Below are 21,970 nucleotides of genomic sequence, written 5' to 3'. Positions count from 1 at the left end.
GATTAAGACATTTAGTACTTCAAACTTTTTAGTGGCTTTCCCCCCCTTCCCTTCTCAGTTTTCTGTTGCTCCCTTTGGACCATGTCTGTCTGTCTCACCTTGGGGGTGGGCCTTTAGCTCCCACCCCACCACCTCGCATCCAGTTTCTCTCTTCTGTAATGTGTACTGTAAAAGAGACATTAAATGAAGGTGTCAGTTACTCAATTATTTGGGATATTGACTATCCATTTTATAATTACATGCTTGTAGATCTGAACAAGGCCATTTTTAAAATTCTCTCTTAAACTACTTCTAGTAATACTCAAATTCCTAGTGAATAAGGAGGAAAAAATGTTTATTTTTTTACTCATTCAAAAATACACTGATTAAATATCTGTCAAATGCCATGGCTTTGGACTAGACTCTCATAGAACTTGATTGTCAATCATTCTACTTAATTATTCTGATGTTTTTGGAATAGCACTGATTTAAAGAGTGAGATTTGGCATTACCTGTAAATTTGCAATTTATGTTATAATCCCAGCAATCTGTTCCCCCAGTTATTTGAGAAGTTCTTTTGTGCACAAATATGCCCTATATCAGAGCAGAAACTCTCTCTTAAGGGTTGCTCTTCATTGAGGAAGGGAATGCAGTCTGTTATAGCTTTATTATGGAATTAGCCATTTTTCACTTGATAGATTAAGATGTTCATGTTTGATTTAAAATCAAAATTGATGTACATATTAAAGATAAATGAAACAAATGAAGATGAGGCCTGAGGATACAATCATAGGGGTATTCACTAAAATTCTAATTTTTCAACAGATGTGTGAAGATTATGATTTGGGGAGTTTGTATTTAAGGTGGTGAGCATTGGAACCTCTCCTGTATGTTTCTGTATTATTCATCTGAGTGGACATGGCTTACCAGAGAGAGCAGATGAGAGCAGGTCTGGTTATCAGAGTGAGGCGAACAGTGTAAGCGTAACTGAAACATGGAGAGGGAGGCCCAGAGGACCCGAGTTTTCACTGTGGAGCCTCTGGGGAGAGCACAGAGCCTGCAGGAGGACTTAAATGCAAACCTGGGAACTAAAGGGGGGGAGGGGAAGCAAACCTAGGAATTTAGCTCCACCTTGGCTCTTGGGAGAGTGACTCTGAGGTGAAATATTTTGATCTTTGCTTTACTGTGGCACACAGGTATCTGTATGTCAATTTATTGTTTTCTTAAACCATTGGCGTTTATATGCAAATGTGATAACATAGTAACATCCTTAAATTGCCACTTAGGATTTGCATTATTTGATGTCATTTGGGACATAGATTTGCCATTTCATCAAAACCTTTTGAGGAAGAGAAAGTTTATTCATTTTTTTTAAAACAGTTATTCTGATGCCTGTAGGTGTTTAACCACAGGAAATGGGGAAAGTGGGCGGGCAGGAGGGCACAGAAGTGTATGGGCATCTAGAGCTGAATGATGAATTTGAAAGGAAAGAGTTGCCAGTGGGCATAGATTGATTTTTTTTCATATCAATTTACAAGTTTAGGATTGGCGACTAAGAAAGCACAGTTATGTTGCAGGTATGCTATTCTTAATTCAGAGATTTCTAAAATTTATATTTATTAAAGAATTTCTAATCAAATAGTTCAACTCCAATATAGATAAATGTTTTGCTTGTATTTCATACCTTAGGCCATTGAGTTGAGGATTTCTGAATGGTAAAGTGTGTCTTGGGTTAAACAAAGTTTCAGCATCCCTGGATATCCTTCACTTCTAAGGGATAATTATCATGTTAAAAGGGATCCGCTCACTTGGGAAATAAATTCAGCTTGTCTTAAAGTTTTTTTTCTTTTCTTCTTGATTTTAATCTGCTCCTGTGACATTTCTCCAGGAAAAAAAAGAAAATGTTCAAGGCAAAAAATAATAAATGAATAACCCTCTGTTTAATTCATCCCAGTGAGTAGAATTTTATGCATTATTGTAAGTTTGCTGCTATTCTAGAGATTACTATAAATGCCATTTGCTGAAAATATTGCTGTAATCACTTCATCTGGTATTGAGATCCAAGATAATTGAGGTACCTAATGATGTAACTAAATAATGGCTATCTATTTTTTAATTGAAAAATATCACTACAGAGTAGATTATTATAAAACCATACACTTTCAATTATATATTTAAAAATTTTGGAGCTTTTTTGGCTCCTGAGCTGGCTCTCTGTCAGGCTGTGGCTCTGGTTCTGGCTTGGGCTCTCTGGCTCCTGGACTAGCTGGCTCGGCTCTCAGGCTCTTCCTCCTCAAGGATGCCTGGATGATCATGCTGCATCTCCCTGAATTTTCCAAAGGACTGTATTTTTTTATGGGAAGGAACTCCAGACACAGCCTAGGATCGGGTTGGCCTGGAAGAGAGTGGCAGGTTTATTCTTTGGGTGTTGGAGAGGGAACAGGCTCTGAGGAGGAAACCTGCCATTCTTCCAGAGTTGTGTAGCTTTTGTGTGTTATGTTGTTGTAGTTTGTAAACTAACTCTGTGGAAACTAACAGGGAAAAAGGAGAACCCAGGCGTTAGACTTTAGCCTTAATTGATAGGCTTAAGTAATTAAAGCTGTAACTTGATAGCCTTAAGTGACTGCTTTTGAATAAAGACTCCTTTCCTTTATCACCAAACCTTTGCCTCTGGAATTTTGTCTAGAGAGTGACAGAGGCCAGTAGGACCCTACTTACTGTTCAGTAACAAACTCTCAGAACTTTTGTAAGGTAAACTTTAAAAAAATTATAATATACATACAGGAAAATACACAGGTCATAATATAATGAGTACACAGAGTGAGCACACCGGTTAATCAGCACCCAGAACAAGAAATAGAAAAAAAACTGTTTTTAAATATTTAACTTAAATATTATACTTAAATTGAAACATTTAGTATTTAATTAAAATTCTTAGTTTAAACATTCAATATTATATATTAATCAGTAAATATTTGGTTTATTGTGAACATGTATAAAATAATTTAATTGGCATGGCCCCTATGTTAATTGCTTGACTTGTGCATTTAACTTTTACATTTTAACAACAAAAAAGATTTTTATATAAGCTTTTTAGTACTGCCGAAATATTTTGAAAGTCTTAAAACTTTTCTCTAATAACCTTTTATGTTGAAGCATTATTACATAATTCACTATATAAGCCATTTCCAATGTTTCCAGTAATTAAATGAACTAACCAAAATATCAAAATTTCAAAGTAGTTTTGTTATAGAACCACTTGTGGACTGTCACCCATTCCTCTTGGCCTTGTGTGTTTAGACTGAATGCATTAGTTGCCAGAGAGTGAGAAAAGCTTATCTGCAAAGGAAAAGGAGCAGCTATAGAACAATAAGCATATTTAAATGAAATGTAGAAAATAGAATCTCTGATTATACTATTAAGTTATTCATTTTCATTAATTATTTATTAATCCCTTGTAGTTAGAACAGTAATTTTTTCAAATTAATTAGTGTCTGATCTTTATTAAAGAATTGCTTGTAGCATATTTTAGAGTTACGTTCAAAAATTATTATGTATAATATGCATTTTGTAAGCCAGAGGAAAAAAAGATCATGTATTTTAATAAATTCTTTGAGTATCATAGTCGTCGTCGGCGGCGGCAGCCGTCCATCTCGAGAGACCATGGTGTAGCTTCTTAAGAGTCTATCTGCACCGCCGAGAATGGCTGTGCAGTCCGACTCGGGAGTGACACGGTATCTGTCTCCTCCCGTGTTGAATCGACATCTTGCGATGACGCTGAAGCTACAGAGCCTGGGCAGGGTGATATGGAGGGTCTGCTGTTGCCCATGCAGCAGACCCCCCCTCTCTTCGCAGCTGAAGGGTCCAAGGGAAAGACGGAGTCGATACAGCTTGGGTTCAGGTGCGCCGCAGGAGTTGCCGGTGTTGACTACAACGTCAAACCGCCTTAGGGACTCCGGCTCCGGATTTTCTGTCGGGGGTTTACTGCCTTAGCCTTTCCCCTGAAGAGGTATGCCGCAAGGCAGCGGAGGTTTTTTGGAGTCAGAGTTTTCCTTCTCTGATGTGCCCTGACTGGAAGATCGAACCAGCGACACTTAGCTCGCAGGCCGACGCTCAATCCACTGAGCCAAACCAGCCAGGGACAGAGTATCATAGTGCCCTTTTAATAATACATTTGACATGTTACATAAAATACCATTGTGCTATATTTGCATGTAAATTTCAGAACAACTAAATAGTGCCCTTTTAATAATACATTTGACATGTTACGTAAAATACCATTGTGCTATATTTGCATGTAAATTTCAGAACAACTAAATGAGGTATTTTTTGTTAGTGAAATGATCAGTATGCATATTGTGTCTAATAATTGAACACATTTTAAGGCTTAGGAATTGGTAAAGAGGGGGTTGGTAAAGAGGTCTCTGCTAAGGGTAGGTGAGGTAAGTCATCTTAGGGGTAGGGGAAAAAACCCATCAGTTAATTAATAAATTAGAGTTTTATTTGTAGACCTGATCTGAAGATTTTTTTTTAGCTTAAGTGGGACTGTTTTTGTTTGCAAGATTAATATTCAGTCACACTTGAGATGGACAAGCATATTTTAATTTGACAGGCATTAATATCTATAATGAAAGCCAGAAACTTTCAAACAAACAAGTGGCAAGTGTCTAGAGTAGTAGTATAAACAAGACCCTAATAAATAACTTTCTGTAGTTTTTCTTGGGGGCTAACTTTAGTTAATTTTTAAGCTTGCTCTCCTACACAAAATGATTTCTGTATCTTTGCATATAGACATTATGTGAATGGGTGAATATATGTTATTCCATAGTGATAGAACTTTTTAAATCCAAAAGAATATGTCAATATACTTGCTCAAATTTGAATCCAAATAAAATTTAGTGAAAAATCACTAGTGCTTTATTTTATACATCCCTTCACTCTTTATTCAGAAGTAGGATCATATTTCACATATTTTAATGACTATTGATAGAACTACCATTACTTTTGTATATTTTAGCTGGAATATTGTATTTTACAATTAGCATATTTTGTTCTCAATTATCTTAAAAACAGAACCTCATCTCCTGGAGTCAAATGAAAAATTAGATATTTATTATATATTTTAGACCAAAGAAATGTGCAGTGTCACCTAAAAGTTTCTAGGAGGACAGGCATAACCTTAAGGTAGACAAAGACACTTTTTTTCTTACTACTTATACTGTCTTCCATTTTCTTTAAATTTTGTTCTTTGGCTTTTTGGTTTAACAGTTTCCCAGCACTCTGAAATAAAAACTAATAATTATGTCACATGGTAAGCTCTTCAGAGCCTGGACTGCTTATGTTTGTTCTTTATCATTCACTTCTCTTGGCCCTTCTCACTGCCTAGCTGGGAATACAGTGCTTAATAAGTACTTGATGATTGACTGATTAATTGATATGGTTTGATTAGAATCATTGTTTATGACATACACAGATATCCAGGAGGGAATAGATGGAGTGTCAGTCTGTGGACCTCAGACCAGAATGTGTTTTAAGCTGTGTCTGACATATGATATCCTTAAGCTGTTCTCTTAACATGTGCTGACATAAGTGTCTTAGACAGCCCCAGTGCGGACAGTAGCTGCATGAAATATGGGACAAGGGCTGTTCCTGTGTAAGTTTGGGTTACAGAGAGAGATGAGATAAACATGCCTGGGCTTGCAGAGTCCTTACATCTGCTGTTGTTGATTGGCATTGTAGAGCATGTTTGGGGGGAGGTGGATTAAACCACCTGGTGGTTTTATTTTATTTTATTTTTAATTGAATTTATTGGTGTGGTATCGGTTGATAAAATTACATAGGTTTCAGTATACAGTTCTATAAGATACCATCTTTAACCACCCAGTGTTTTGTATGCCTTCACTTAACAGTATAGGTCAGTGAATCTCAATCTGGAGTTCACATTAGTATAGCCTGGGTTTCTTTAAAAATGTGCCACTGCTAGACATAATAAAGTCAGAAGCTCAGAAGATAGGCCTGGGCATCATTTGTTTTTAAAAGCTATACCAGTGTATGGCCAGTTTTGAGATAGTTTGAAGTTTTAGAGGAACCAGAGCTGGAGGAAAAGAAAGATTAAAGAATGTAATTTCCGTTCACCCTGTTCTCGATTACTTGTTGAGAGGGATGCACCCCTCTCCAGCAATAATCTAATACAAGCATTTATGCCATTTTAAAAGTTCTAGTGGCTCTATTTAAAAAGTAAAGAGGAATAGCTGGAATTAATTGTAGTAATAAATTTTATTTAGCCCAATATATTCCAAATCTTATTATTTCGACATGTGATCAGTATAAACATATGTAATGAGATGTTTACTTTAATTTTTTTCTTACTTGTATGGAGTGTTCTAAATTTAGTGTGCATTGAGGACTTGAAGCCCATCTCAGTTTGGACTAGCCACTTTTCACGTGCTCAGCAGCCATTTGTGTAGATGTGTCTGGTCAATTCTGTATTGGACAAAGCAGGAGACCTAAAGTTTAGTGTTGGTTTTGCCACTGACTAATCATTTAACCTTGAACAGTTCATTTATCCTCTCGCTGGACTTCAAGTTCCTCTTTAACGTGAGTGGGTCAGGAGTCAGTCAAAATTGGGAGTTTTCTAATTTTGTTGCAGAGAGCCCCAAGATTTTGTGAGCCATCCTAGGGGAGAAGAGAGACAAGCAAGCTGCTTTTGGTTTTTTTCCTTTGAATATACTTCAGTTTTCAGATGTGATTTTGAGGGGGAAAAAAATTGTTTTAAAGCAAAACAAAGGTTTAAAAAAAATCACTTCACTAGGCTAACTGTTCTCTTAAGTATGTGATTCTCTTTTGTCAGCATTGATGACAGTTACTCCAGGGAGAGGTCAGGCCACAGGTATCCTGCTTTTCTTTCCAGTGGAGGCATCATTGTGGTTATTCTTGGATGTTTCCTATCAAATAAAGGAATCTCCTCAATGGTGACTGAACTGGCTTAGATTTGAAGAATAGAAATCTCATGTATTCAGAGGGAGAGCAAACCAGTGATGTGATGGCTGTGGAGACACTCAGTGTTTGTCTAAAACTGACCAGCCCAAACTGTAGGAGGAGACCCCTGACTCTCTGAGGTGTGGTGGCCGTAGTCAGCCAGAACCGAGAGTAGGGATGCTCTGTCTGCTACAAGGCTTTCTGACTTGGACGGTGCTTTTCTACGGGTGAATGAATATTTGACAACAGCTTCAATAATTGTCATTGATGCCAATATTAGATGCACATGATTTTGGTTTCCAAACTGGTAACCTATCTCTGTATCAGGAAGATGAACTTGGGTGGCGATGATAAATAGAAAGAAGCAATATCATATCCTGTTTACTGGAAATCAGTCTCCAGCGATTTCCACAGTCAGTGACGTAGGAACACGATTCTAGTCCAGTATATTGTTTGCCTTTGAAAGCCTTCTGTGATGGTTTCTGTTAGGAGTCAGCCAAGGACTTAGATGGCCCAAAATTTTGCTACTTTGCTGTTGTATTTGAGGAGGGGAAATGACATCGGGTGGGAATTGTGATGTGGAGAAAGCTGAGAGGGTTTCTGTTTTTGGAATGCTGCTAAGAAGCCTATGATAACATCATATTCTGTACTTAATAAGTAATTATAAGGGAATCATTTTGGTAAGTGTCAGCCCAAACATCAACAGTTACTCCTGAATTTTTACTAGCATACACAAATTTAATTCTTTTAGTCCTGGCCACTCTTAAATTAAAGAAAGCAACTGCTAATACTCAAACAAAGGAGGGAAGGGGAAACCCAATTTTATTGGCTCAAGCATAGCCATTTTTACAACAAGTTAATGAAAGAAATGTTTACTAAGCACATTGGATTCTTTGGTCTAAGTAATTTTTGCTCAATATTTGGCATAGGTCTGTATGTAGGACTCTAGGTGAACAGGGAAAGCAAATAAATGTGACCTTTGTAAGGCTGATATTTTCTTTATGAAGCCAGAGGGTGCACAAATACACAAATATTAGCCCACTCTTATTTTTGTGCCAGAAAACTTCTCTCTGGCTGACAGCATCTCTCTGTTCAGTCTTCGGCACCCTTGCTGCTCATATTGGCTCCCTGCAGGCCTTCCCACCTGTTTAACTGGTAAAGGGCCCCATCTCATTGGTGTCCCTATCATCTGTTTGGTAACAGAGCTTCTGATTAGCCTTTTTGGTTTCTTCTTGCTCCCATTTACTTGGAACCAGTGCCAATATCTCAGAGCAGGTGGCTTTGTCTTAGCCAATTACCTTAGTATGAGCCATTACTGGAAGGCAAGAAATCTGTGAAGGGTGGAACATCTGTTATTATAGGGATCTTAGCCTTGGAGAGAGTCTAGGGACTTGGAGAAAATGTAATTCATGAAGGTGATGCCTCTCTGGGATGCTCTCCTTTGGCCTCTCACCTTCTTAAATGTTCAGGCTATTTCAGGTTTAATCCTTTGGGCTATCTTAGTTTATTAAGGCCAGCTAGTGCATGGCAGAGACCCACTGCTTTTATCTGCCCGACAGTAAATCAAACTCCTTCCTTCCCTTCGATGTTGCTACAATTCTTGCCTTGACAGTTTTGCAGAGTCACTTAAACCTTCACAGTTGTCCAACTCGTATTTTGGGAAGTCACTCCCCCCTAAAAAAAAAAAAAAAAAATCAACTCTTGCCTTTACCACCTCACATGTCCTTTTGAGGTTTCCCCCTGTTTAACCCTCATCCTATATCTGGGGAATTTTGAGGAGTCACCAGGTAAGATATTTTTTAATTTTAAACTACACATGAAGGCCTAAATAAAAACTGTGGCCATTGAAATGTTTTCAAAACAAAATGTATGTTTGGCAAGAAAAACGGTGGAGACAAAGAAACAAAATGAACAAAATCTCCCAATGCCTCAAGTCTAATGACCAGATTTCCTCTTTTTTTCTTCTCTTCATGTAATTCTTAAATTTTTCTTTTCTAATTTTACATATACATTTTGTCTTTTATTTTACATCATGCATTTGTATTATATCTATTCTATCAGTCATTAAAATAATTTTTGAAAATGAACATGATCTTTATAAGAAGCACTGCTCAGTTTCATTAGAATTTTAATTCTAAAATGTGATTTGCTCATTTTTTTTAAGTGCTGTCTTAAGTAATATCTGGGAAGCAGAGCCATGTGGTTGTTAATATAGTTATACTGACATCAGACCGCCAGAGGTTATACTTTGCGGGTCTGCATATAAATCTCTAAGTGATTATCTTGGGCAAGGTGCTTAATATTTTTGAGCACCTGATTTCTCTCCCACAGTAATGGGGACTAAATAAGTTTATATATAAACACATGGACATATGCCTTCCTCGTTTTACAGCTTTACTGTTCTGCCTGACTTTATTACCCAAACATTGCCTGGCCTAAAATAAACACTCTATAAATGTTAGCTACTACTATTACTATTTACTTTAGTTATTATAACAATCCTCAGATAGACATAACCCCCACTTTACAGGTTAGGTAACGGAAGCCATAGGAAGGTATTTAACTTGCTCAGGGTCGTACAACCCGTGAGTGAGCAGAGCCAAGGCTTGCACCCAGGTTCATGTGACTGCAAAAGCCACATACTGGTCCATCAGGTGTGCCACTGCCACTTCATTTTGGCAGCACAGTTAAATAGATGTGCTTGGATTGTTAGGAAAATCAAACCTGCATTCATCAGTATGGGTTCATTTCCTGATTTTTCTCTTCTCTTAAGTAGTTATAATTTCTCATGGATAACTAATCTGTGCTATTTATTTGTGAAAATTTTCTTGGCCAAGATCAATCATAACTCTTGCTTCTTTGAGGGCCAGGTTTATTCCTTAATGTCAAGTGTTCTTTTACAAAGAGGAACCATCATTAGGAAATGTTCTTATGCATATGGCATGCATATGGCCGATGAAAATTACATGAAGCCGTGTTTATGTTCTTTCCAGATATTTTTAATAGATATGAATTTTCTAAAAATGAACCCTCATGTGAAACAGAGAAATAATGAGTTTCCCTCACTGAAAGGGCGTATTGGCCATTTATCAGAAACTTTACATTCATGGTACCATTTCTGCCCATGGACCTGGGGATATCCTGATTCATTGTGGTTGTTTATTGAACATCCTTGAGTTGAGTGAGTGAAGGAATGTACTCACAGATATGAAGAATGACAGTAGCTATAGAAGAGCTTCTTACTGTGAAGAAGGTCCAGGGGGTGGGGGAGAGAGAGTGGCTGATTCTAAGCCTGTGCACTAAGTAGTTTGTCATTGTACCATATTGCTAAATACCGGTGTTCACTTCCTGACATGATACTGTCCTCTCACTGTTCAAGATGTTCCTTCAGGACACAAACACACAAATCCTGACTTGCTGTTCAGTAGTCTGTGCATTTTTACCTTTTTTCTCTCAGCTTCCTGTTCTCCCCTTAAACAGTGAGTCCATCAGCTAACTCAGGGATGTGACTTCAGTTGAAGGGGCAGATCTGGTCCCCAGAGCTTTTCCCGTTTCTCTAACCCCAGTAGAGGAGCCTGCTTTCTACTGGAGAAATGTCTTGGCCCACGTTGGTTATGGTTGGATCTTTAGGAGAGATTTTCTTTTGCTGAATTGATTATTACATGACAGAGGCAATTATCCTTTTTCATTATTAACTCAACTGGCAACTTTGAGATGCAAGAAATAAGAATTGCAAACTTCATTTCAAGCAGTCATATTACATCTGGAATCAAAGGAAGTCCTTAATTCTTGAGAGCCCTTGATCATTTTAATGTGAGAACACTTAAAATACTCTGATAGGTAGTTAGTAGTTAGGATAGATATTTGGTGGTTATTATTGATTCTTTTGTTGTTGAGTTTCGGCTAATGTATGATTCTGACTTGTTCTCTTTCAGCTGTCCCATTTCCTCCAAGTCACCGGCTTACGGCAAAAGAAGTGTTTGATAACGATGGGAAACCTCGTGTGGATATCTTAAAGGCACATCTCATGAAGGAGGGCAGGCTGGAAGAGAGTGTTGCATTGAGAATAATAACAGAGGGGGCTTCAATTCTTCGACAGGAAAAAAATTTGCTGGATATTGATGCGCCAGTCACTGGTAAGTCTTAAGGGTGGAGACTGCCCACTTGTATCCGTACTTTATCTTTAAATAGCTTAGTCATCTTACCATTTTAATATCAAATCTGTACATTAAAAACCAAAGATATGATACATATGTAAAATATTTTTATTTTCATGTATTAAATATCTATAATTTTGTGACGCTCTAAAAATGGTGTGCAAATTAGATGTGATGAAGATATTCTAAAGTAATACTTTATTTATTTTTGTATGTTTTTTTGATTATGCTGTTACAGTTGTTCCAATTTCTTTTCCCTTTGCGCCCCTCCACCCAGAAATTCCCCTCCCTTCAGCGACTTAGTCCATGACCATGGGTTGTGCATAAAGCTCTTCTCAACATCCCCCTGTCAATTCCCCAACCTCCTACCTTGCTTCCTAGTTCCTGCACCATTTCTCTCCCTTTCCCCCTTCCTCCTCCCAGCTGCCCTCCCCCCACATGCTCCCCATACCTATGATTCTGTTCCCACTCTAGTTGTCTGCTTAGTTTACCTTTGTTCCATTCCCTAGCTTCTGTCGTTGATAGTTGTGATACTGTTTTCATTTTAATGTTCATAGTTTTGATATCCTTTCTCTTAGATCCCTTTAACATTGCATATATTAATGGCTTGGTGATGATGAACTCCTTTAGCTTTACTTTGTCTGGGAAGCACTTTATCCTTCATTCTAAATGATATCTTTGCTAGATACAGTAATCTTGGTTGCAGGGCCTTGCTTTTCATCACTTTAAATATTTCCTGCCAGTCCCTTCTTGCCTGCAGAATTTCTTTTGAGAAATCAGCTGACAGTTTTATAGGTACCCCTTTGTAAGTAATTCTCCTCTTCTCTCTCGCTGCTTTTAGGATTCTCTTTATCCTTAATCTTTTCTGTTATGATATGTCTTGGTGTAGTCCTCCCTGGGTCTAGTTTGTTTGGAACTCTGTGCTTCCTGGACTTGTATGTCCATTTCCTCCCACAAATTAAGGAAGTTTTCCTTAATTATTTTTTCACATAATTTTTCAATTTCTTGCTCTCCCTCTTCACCTTCTGGCAACCCTATGATTCGGTCGTTGGCACTTCTATAGCTGTCCCAGAGGTTTCTAAGCCTCTCCTCATTTTTTTAAATTCTGGTTTCCTCCTTCTGTACTGGCTGACTGTTTGTTTTTTCATTATATTCCAATTTGTTGATTTGAACCCTGGTTTCCTTTCCTTCACCACTTGTTTCATATGGATTTTCCTTCATTTCAGCCAAGATAGCCTTCATTCTTTCCCCGTCCTGTTTAACCTTTGTTGTTAGAGTTGTGAGCATCCCAATCACCAGTGCCTTAAACTGTGCTTCTGTTAAGTTGTCTATCTCCTCATCTGTTAGGCGGGCCACCTGCTCATTGCTTAGTTGTGCCACTGGGACCTTGATCTGCCCCCACTTCTGGGTCGTACTTCTCTGTTTCCTCATCTTTCTGTGTTTGCCTCTGTGATTTGGACAAGGGCTGTTGCACCTCTTAAGTTATAGGGGGCAGAGCCTTAAGTATTCGTCAGTACAGGGTGACCCATTTCACCACGTTGTGGCACTGTATGTGGGGGAGGGGTCAGAGAGGGAACAATGCCACTTGCTCAGCACTTGCTCCTTTTCCAGGCCCCTCTCCCACTTTTGTATGGGACTGACCCCTCACTAGCTGCTGCCCTGGCCATCGCTCCCAGAGTGGGTGGGTCTGCAGTCGTTCTAGGACCGTGGGGGCCCTTTAAACAAGCGGACTCTGCTGAGAGACTGGCAGTTTCTGCCTCTGTCCCAAACCCCAGTGATCTGCACAGTCAGAAGCAATGAGGCTTGATTTTCCCCAGTGCTGGGACCTTGAGCTGCCAGGTCTGGCGAGGAGCTGGGAACGCTCCCTAGATGTCCCTCCCAACTTTTTAAAACGTGTAACTGTGCTTTCGACCGGCTTGCCACTGTTGCTGCTGCTGCCACCACCATCACACCGTGTCCTCTCCGCCCCTCCTACCTGTCTGGATGAGTATTTCTTCTTTATATCTTTGTTTGTTGGATTTCCATGCAGCTTGATTTTCTGGAATTTCTGGTTGTATTCCTTCTTAGTTGTGGACAGAGACCCAGCATGTCTGTCTAGGCCTCCATCTTGGCCAGAACTAACTCTAAAGTAATACTTTAATTGAGAAGTGGTATTAACTGGCACAAAAAACACAAGATATTTATTTAGAATGATTAGAAAAATTATACTAAGGCTTCCACAGTGGTGGAATAAATGATGAGTTAAAAGCAGTGGTTCTCAAAAGTGTCATCCCTAGACTAGGATCATCATCATCATCATCATCACTGGGAGAATTGCGAAAAGGTAAATTTTCAGGTCTCACCCCAGAACTGCTGGGTCAGTTTCTTCTTGGTAAGCCAAACAATCTTTCATCAAATCCTCTAGGTGATTCTGATGCCCATTAAAGTTGTCAACCACTGAAGTATAAAAAGAAGGCCAAATTTCTCTCCTTTCTGTGATATTATTTGTCTAGAAAATGTGTCCTTAGTTTTTGACTGTTCTTATTTTTTGTTCTGTTACCTCTATTGGGAAGATACATATTTTGCCTAAGTATAACTTCTCTTAGACTATAATAATTAAATCCTGGATATAGAGGGTCAAATATTATAGCTTTTGATCTACCCTTTGCGTTGGTAACCTTGCAAGTTTTGATTTTTAAACAAGCTACAAAACAATTATTTTTCTTAATTATCATTCTGGGAAAAGTGAAAATATTTAGAGATAGAAAATTATGCTTTTCAAAATAAAGGGGACATTTAAAAATATTTCATGTATACTATTGATTTCTCCTTTCTTCCAGATCTTCATTACTATACTATTGGCCTCCAAATGTATATTTGAATGTGATTGTTAAGAAAAAGATAAGTTCTTTTGAATATCAGACTAGGCCTTCCTTGGTCAAAAAATGTCCCTAATGATTCCTGTTCCAAAGAAATTGACATTATTTATATTTTATTTTTGTTAGCAACCCTATTTTTCTTGTTTTTCAAAAAATAATAAGTGTGTTTTAGGCTAAGCAGCAGGAGAAATCAGCTTCAGTTGTGTCAATTTGGTGTTGGACCAGGGGATATCACTATGGACCCCTTTTCTGTGTGTTAAAATGGAGTCATGCATTATTAGCTCCAAATCATTGACATTGTAAAAATAGGAGGACAAAACACAGTGAACATGCTTTACTTTTTTAGGCACTAACATACTAATTGTTTTAGTAATTAAATATTAGGTTGAAATCTACCAGCACAAAAAAATTACTTTCAAAACTGACTATAAATTCTACTTACAAATTCATGATGAACTATAAGCTTTAAATGATATCTTTATCAGTAGCTTTTTTTTTGAAAGAATGAATGGCTTGATATTTTATTGGGTGTTTAGTTTTTTTCTCTATTTCACATACTAATGTGTGATTTTTAATGATAAACCTTTCTGAAGTCCACAGACTAATTGCCCTGATATTCAGTAAAGATCACACCTGGTTCTTTCTAGTGAGATCCCAGTGGATGGTCTGGCAAAGTTTGAGAGGCTTGGGAAATCAGGGCTCAATTATATGTGCTTTCCCTGGGGGAGGAGTTTTTAAGTAGTGGCAAAAGCCGCTATGGAGATCATCACAAAATATGTAGCACTAGCGAAATATAACCCAAGCAGAAAACACCTTCCCCAGAGGAGTGTCTGTATTTCATTACATAGGCTGGACCCTACGGAGCCTCCATTGGATTCTGTTGCAGTGGTCTCTTTCACTTTTCTGGGAGTATACAGATGTGGAGTAAAAGTGGCAGAGGGAGTGGGAAAGAAGATAATTTATTTTAACATTTTCATAAAAAGGAAAAAAGAAAGCCTTTGCAAATAATTCACCAGAAATCTAAATTCGTAGCTTTGTACACCAACCAAGAGTTTCTGAGCAAAAGCTCAAGCATGGATGATAGCACAATAAAAGCAGGGAGCATTGGTCAGAGAAAATTAGCCTCTTTGTATTTTAAGATACTTTGTATATTTATTGGTAAAGTTCTGTGATATGTGGTTGTGTTCTGAGATTTTATTTTATCTGCACCGCAGAACCAGCAGTATAGTGTTTCTTTTTAAATTTAGAATATTTGTTGTTTGGATAACGGAATCAGTAAAGTTGTATTTTATTATTGATACTAGACTACACATTAAAAGGCATAGTCTACATTTAAAAATCTTCAGGGTATTCTTCAGAATACTTCAGAGTATTCCACACTTAGGAAGCTGGAGAACTCAAGAAACAATTCAGAAAAAGGAAGAAGAGGAAATAGAAGGAAGTAGAAGAGGAGGGGAGAAGAGGGGAAATAATACAATTACCAATGAGCACCTGTGGGAAAAAATCAAGGGGAAAGAAGCAAGTACTTTTCATGTAGGAAGGAAATGCCTAAAGCCTGACCATAGGGAGGTTTTCAAGTGGTATTAAAAATTGTGTCTCACCTGCATATGTCAGATTCCTAAAAATGGCAAGGTGAGTGGGTCTGGGTCGAAACTGGAATTCGACTTTATGTATAGTAGATATGTACCTTCTCAAATGAAACAAGTGGCAAATAGTTTCTAATTATACACAAATGCCACTCTCAGCTCTCCTCCTAGTTTTTTATTAATAAAAATGTTTTACTCTCAAAGTGTTTAAAGAGAAGTTATGCTAAAATCTATGCGTGTTTTGCCTGCATTTTAAGAAAAGCTAGAATGTTTCCCTCTTTCTCCTTTCCCCTCTCTCTAAAAATAAAATAAATAAATAAATAAATTATATTTTTTAAAAAAGGTAGAAATGAGTGTTGTAGTTTTTTGAAATCTGGACATTATTTCATTCATTATAGCATTTCTTTAATGTTTAAATGTACAAAGCTGTCCTCACCTCCTCACCTACCCCGCCCCTCACACACACACACACACACACACACACACACACTTCCCCTCAAGAGCTTATAAAAGTAGTGAAAGGTTTATGTTCATTTAGGACCTTTTCCCTTAAAATTCAGTACGTTTTATTTTGGAGAAGACAGAAGGACCAGAAAGCTGCCTGTCTCAACCTGGCTTTCTGCAAATATCCCTCTGGAGAAGGAGATGAAGCTCTGGGTACCTCACCCTCCTGGAGCAGAGAGTTAGATAAACAGTACTTATCTCCTTGGGAATAGAGATGAGGATTAGCTATGGGTCTTAGTCAAAACAAAGGAGTAGGAGGTATGTTCTGCTCTTTGCTCTAAGCTAACTTGCCTGAAGTTTGTGTTTCTGTGTTGGAGGCATTTTGTGCTGGAAAATATTTTCCCTGTTTGAGTCTTTTCTGAAAATTGAGTTGAATTGTCTTTGTTTCCTTGCAAATGTACAAATGGAACATTAAAAAATGTGGTGAAATATCAGTATGGCAACTCGCTATGGACTGGATGCTTGTGTCCCCTAATATTCGTATGTTGAAGCCATAGTCCTCAGTGTGATGTTATTTGGTGAGGGGGCCTGTGGGAGGTAATTAGGTTTAAATGAGGTCATGAAGAGGGAACTCCCACGATGGGATTAGTGCCCTTATAAGAAGAAGAGATGAGAGCCTTCTCTCTGTCCTCTGGTTGAGGACACAACAAGAAGATTGCCATCTGCAAACCCCGAATAGGGCCCTCACCAAACACAGAGTGTGCCAACACCTTGATCTTGAAATTTCTAACATCCATTGCTGTAGAAATGCTTGTGATTAAAGCTACCTAGTTTACGGTTTTTGGTCTTAGCAGCCCAAACTGAGACACAACTCATTTTGGGAATTCAGTTTAACAACTTTTTATTGAGCATTTACCTGGTGCAGGTGCTATAGGTGATACATAGATGAATGAGACTTGGTTTCTGCTCTCCGGGTGCTCATAATCTAATGGGAAAACTCAAACAACTACTTGCCCAAAGACATACTTCAAACTGTTAATTAAATCAAAGGGTGTGACTTCATTTTATTCAAGCTAATGAAGAAGTATCCAATTCTATATAGTTAATTTAAAGTCAGAAGGGTTTTCTGTCTTCCAAACGGTTCTTGTTTCCATAACAGTCAGTCCCCATTGATTATTATATTCTATCTTTGAGTTAAACTGTCAAATTGCTGGGATTCTACCTGCCTGGAATCTGGATTGAGCACTCCTTCAGAAGGCTCAGGACTGTGAATGATAAAACACATGAGATGCAGTCACTGACTAGAATACTCAAGGTCTAGTTGGGGAGTCAGACACATAAGCAGATAATTACTGTATTATTTGTTAAGAACAACAATGGAGGCACCTACCAACTAGTGCGGGAACTCAGAAAAAGGAATGCAGGGAAGCCACCAAAATCTTGACAGATTACATGATATTTGAATGGGATCATGTGTGATAAGTAAAATTTTATACAATGTGAAAAAGCTAGAGAAAGATATTCTGGGCAGAGACAACATCAAATTAAAAGATACAGGCATTTTTTGTAAAGTGGAAATGGGGATCTTGGACGTTTGCTGTGGCTTCTCAGGATCTCAGAGGGTTTGAGGGGTAGGCACAGGGGTGGGATTGAGTTTGGATGGTCAGGATCAGATATTAGTCTCATAGGCAGCACTGAAGCATCAGATTCTGTTCTACAGGCCCTGGGGAACCCAGAGGCATCTGAGCAGAGAAGCTCCATAATCAAGTTTGTGGCCAGAATAGCATGGTGGATGAGAAGGGAAGAGTGGAGTGGGAAGGAAAGGGAGAGGGGTTAAGTAGGTACCTCTCATACTTGTCCAGGGGAATGATGATGATGGTGATGATTATGATGATGACTTTGGCAGTATAGGAGGCTTGGATCTGATTCTGATTACAGGGCCTTTAAAAAAAAAATGACAGTTAAAGCATCTGGTTAATCAGTATCCATTAAAGACTTCTGGAATCCGGTAGAATGGTTTATACAGTGAGCCAGCTTACTACATCTCTTTTGAAGTTCTCATATTATCCTGTTTTCCCTTTGACTTAGCAGAGAACATTTCCCTCATTTATAAAGCAAAAGCAGACTAGGAGCTGAGGTTTTTGAATACAAAAGCCTCTGGGCGGAGGGGATAGGCCTGCATCATCTGGGCAAACTGCTAATCTCCCCAGTTTGTGTTTCCTGCAGTGGGTATTTGTCCCTCGGGCAGCAAAGGATTCCCTCAGTGGCTGGGCCTGCCATTTAGCATGTCAGGCAGTTGCCAGGAGAACCCTCTGGCTTTGTTCCTGGATGTGAGAGTGGACCAGTGGCCAAGTTTAAGGTCACGGCATTCCTTCCCTTACAGCAGCTGACGTCAATTAGGAGAATTCCCCATGCCCTTCCTCTGGGGAGAGCTAAGCGGGGATAAGAATCCAATGTCTTTTGAGACCTAAAAGGTCACTGTTTATTCTCCTCATACTATCGTTTGTCACTATCAAAGCAATGTGGCCTTAGTTTGTATGGGGATAAAATATTACTTCTGGGGCATTTTGCCCGCTTGTGATTTCAGTGGCCAAATCTTCAGGGCCTGCCCTGCAGCCAGAGGCCTATCTTTGTACCCAGCCCACTGCTTAGTGTCAGGACACCTCAGTCCCAGCCTGTGGTAGCAGCACATTATTTTGATGTCCTTATTTCCCTCAATTTTGGCCCTTGATTAATAATAATAGTAATAATAATAGTAATAATAATATTAATAAAAGTCACTGTGTGAGAATCAAAGTCCTTTTCCCTAAACAGTTTACTCTGTGGTTTTGCAAGGTTGGTCTTAGGAAACCCAGCTTACAAGTGAGGAAAGGGCATCTCAGAGGGACTCCCACGGTGATCGAGCACCTGTGTGAGTGCACACGTCAGTAATAATCTAACATCAATAACATCTAACACCACCCAGAGGAAACACTTGACAGTCATAACAATTACATTATAATTGCAGGAACAGATATTTTGCTTTAAGACACAGTGTACCCTGTTCTTTCCAGTTTGCCATGAAACAATACTTTTCATAAATACTGCAGTGAAGTGTCAAAGCACCATTGATAAGGCAATGCCTAGAGTTGTTTTCATAGGAAGATAAAAATTCCCAAAACTATTATTAAAATCTGAAAGTTATCCCTTGCAGTAATAATATTCTGATGGTTCGGAGAAGATTGAAATATATTGTAATCAATACTACTGTGGCTTTAAGAGAAGTAATATTTCAAACAATACAGTACTGCAGTGCTTCCAGATAAGGAAAGAGCATCCTTCTTGGGTACGTTAGAGGAAGAATGTAGAGGCAATTTTCTTTGTCTGCCCATATTAAATCCATGTTTCCAGTCTCATCTCATGTTTTATTTTCTCACTGAAGTGTCTCTAATAATTTCAGCCTCCAATGCTTTTATTCTCCTGTGAGCCAGTAATGTTTACGGTCTTTAATGGACATTCCCAAACACTGGTCATAGAGTGGTACTGGTCTGTAATAAAGTTGTCCCTAATACAGAGTGAAATGATTCTTTTTCATATTAGTGAGAATGCTTTCTTTTGTGTATGAAACCATGATGACAGTGGATGATAATTTTTTAAAATAGCTTTTTGAGGGACAAATTAATGAGTTGTTTTTGTTGCAGGGCTAGCATTTGTTAAGTTCTTGTTTTTTGCTGGTCACTGTTATAAACAAACACTGTACTTCTTAACTGTTAGTTTTCACAGAACCTTATGAAGGAAGTACTGTTATCAGCTCCATTTTACAAATAAGGAAAATGAAGCATCTTATCTCAAGTTACCCAGCTAGAAAGTGCTAGGACTTGATTTTAAAGCCCACACAGTTCAACCATGTTTATTCCCATTTTATTTGCGGGTAGAAGTTAATTTCACAGATCCATGAAGTCATTAAATCTGGGAGAAATCATATAGTGTGGCATTTCACAATTTTGGACTGATTTTCTTGTTTGTTTCATGCTATTTTCCTATGAGATGTTAGCATTTGAGGATATGGATCTTATGTTACAGTTTTATGGATGCTTCCCTATTTCAAAATAATTTTAATGTAAATGTACTATTGATTCCTTATAGTAAATTACAATAATATTATAAAGGAAATATCTAGGAACCTCTAAACCAGAATATGTATTTATATTATGTGTGTGGATATGTGTTTCTGTTTGTGTGTCACTGTAATCATTTAAACAGCAGTTACCTTTTCATTCTTTTTTCCTGAATATAGCTATTTGTTCATTTCTGCCTTAAGTAGAAGATTTTGGACATATGAGATACTGGATAAATAAAATATGTGAATTCATCAAAAGAGTTTCTCATGGAAGAAACTGTGGTTTAATTGGTGGCATAGTAAGGAAAGAATAATACTAAGTTTCAAGGCAGCTGCTTTATCGCTATTAAAAATGCCTCTCTTGGCATAAAATATATTATTTAAAATAGTGATTAAATGACTTTATGCATACATTCTTACTGTTGTTAAAATGTATTTTCCTAGAGAAGCCTTTGCTCTTGTTTTGGAGTCAAACAGCTCGTCTTCCTCTTCCTGTCATGTCCAGCCCCCACCAGTGTCATTGAGTGACCATTGCCTCATGAAGCCACCTGGGAGTCCATGTAATGGTTTGAGACTTGGGTCCATCTATTGAGGAGGGGAAAAAAAAATTCTCAAAGTCCAATGTTTTTTCTCTAATATTAAACCCTAAGAGATAGACTTAAGGTATTTTACATATATATAAAATTCATGACCTAAGAATAAATTACAAACTAGTAACAAATCTCCTTTAAGTTGCTTTCATCATATGAAAATAACATTTGTAGTAAAAGGTATATTCTGAAAATAGGACTTTACTCATTATATGATGGAGGAAAAAAACAACAACAAACCAACCTCATATCTAGGTGATAATCAAGTCTTTTTCAGAGATTGTTATGAAACAATGTTGTGTTTTAATATTTTGAACAAGATTTCAATTCCTGCTATTATATGGTGACTTTTTGAGTCTACTTTAATGTATAATGTGCTCTGTGATTAATTTCTGTTCATGTTTGACATTGTGGTCCACATATCAGCCAGTTTTAGACAGCGCGTTGTTTTATACTGTCTCTCAAGATATTTAAGGTTTGGACACCGAAGCTTTTGAACTGCAGTTGCATGAGTCATATATGTAGGTGAAAGGAAACTTGGCCTGTTTTATTTTTTCTAGAAGCTTTCCTTCTTAATGTATTTTTTTTTTCATGCTGTCTGCTTTGAACTGTCTTTCATCGTGTTTACAATAAACAAACGCCTATGAAAGAGTTAGGATCAGTGGGAAGGAAAATTGTAGGTAAAAACAAAGAAAACATAGAATTCTTAACTGAACTTTCTTTTTCTCACACAGCTCCGTTTGTAATGATTTTTAAAAGTAAAAATCGATGTCAAGATCACCACTTTATTTATAGTGCCTTTTTCCCCCTTTTTTGTTATGTTTAAAACAAAATTATTAGTGGGTTCTTTGGATATTATGATCAGCGTCAGAGGTTTTAATTTAAAAAATCTATTTGGAATTCATGATTTGATTCCATTTCAGAAACAGTTATTAACTCTCATGACCTCCGAATGTGCTGTCTGATTTAAGATGCCATCTGGTGGTATGCATTTGATATATCCAGTTATATTTTAAACTGCTGTCAGTCTTACATCCTTTATTGCTTATTAAGGAGGATTTTTTTTTTTTTTTTAATGACTTGCAAAGACTTTTGTTTCCATTTCCAACAAAGGGTCCTTTGTACCTTTCTTTTTTTTCACCTGTGCATCTTTGGTCTTCATTAGCACATTCTGATTCTTTCTTTAAAAAAATACTGACTTTAAAAATCAGGCTCCAATTCAGAGAACTCAATTTAGCTCACAGAAATTTATAGGTGTCCAGTATCTTCTTTAAAATCC

General features: G+C 37.7%; 1 protein-coding gene across 2 annotated transcripts in view; it reads left to right on the top strand.

Moving 5' to 3' along the window:
- The window catches only part of PPP3CA (protein phosphatase 3 catalytic subunit alpha), a 323,757-nt gene that overhangs the window by 157,260 nt on the left and 144,527 nt on the right, over positions 1-21,970 (top strand). For both annotated transcript variants that reach the window (XM_090266340.1, XM_090266341.1), the window contains exon 2: positions 10,893-11,093. In XM_090266340.1, the coding sequence (XP_090122466.1) occupies positions 10,893-11,093 (201 nt within the window). The remainder of the gene's footprint in view (positions 1-10,892; positions 11,094-21,970) is intronic.

This window comes from Furipterus horrens, unplaced genomic scaffold (genome assembly GCF_987537825.1).
Source record: "Furipterus horrens unplaced genomic scaffold, mFurHor1.1.pri manual_scaffold_2, whole genome shotgun sequence".
Lineage (NCBI taxonomy): Eukaryota > Metazoa > Chordata > Mammalia > Chiroptera > Furipteridae > Furipterus > Furipterus horrens.
This window is presented reverse-complemented; position numbering and strand designations above follow the sequence as displayed.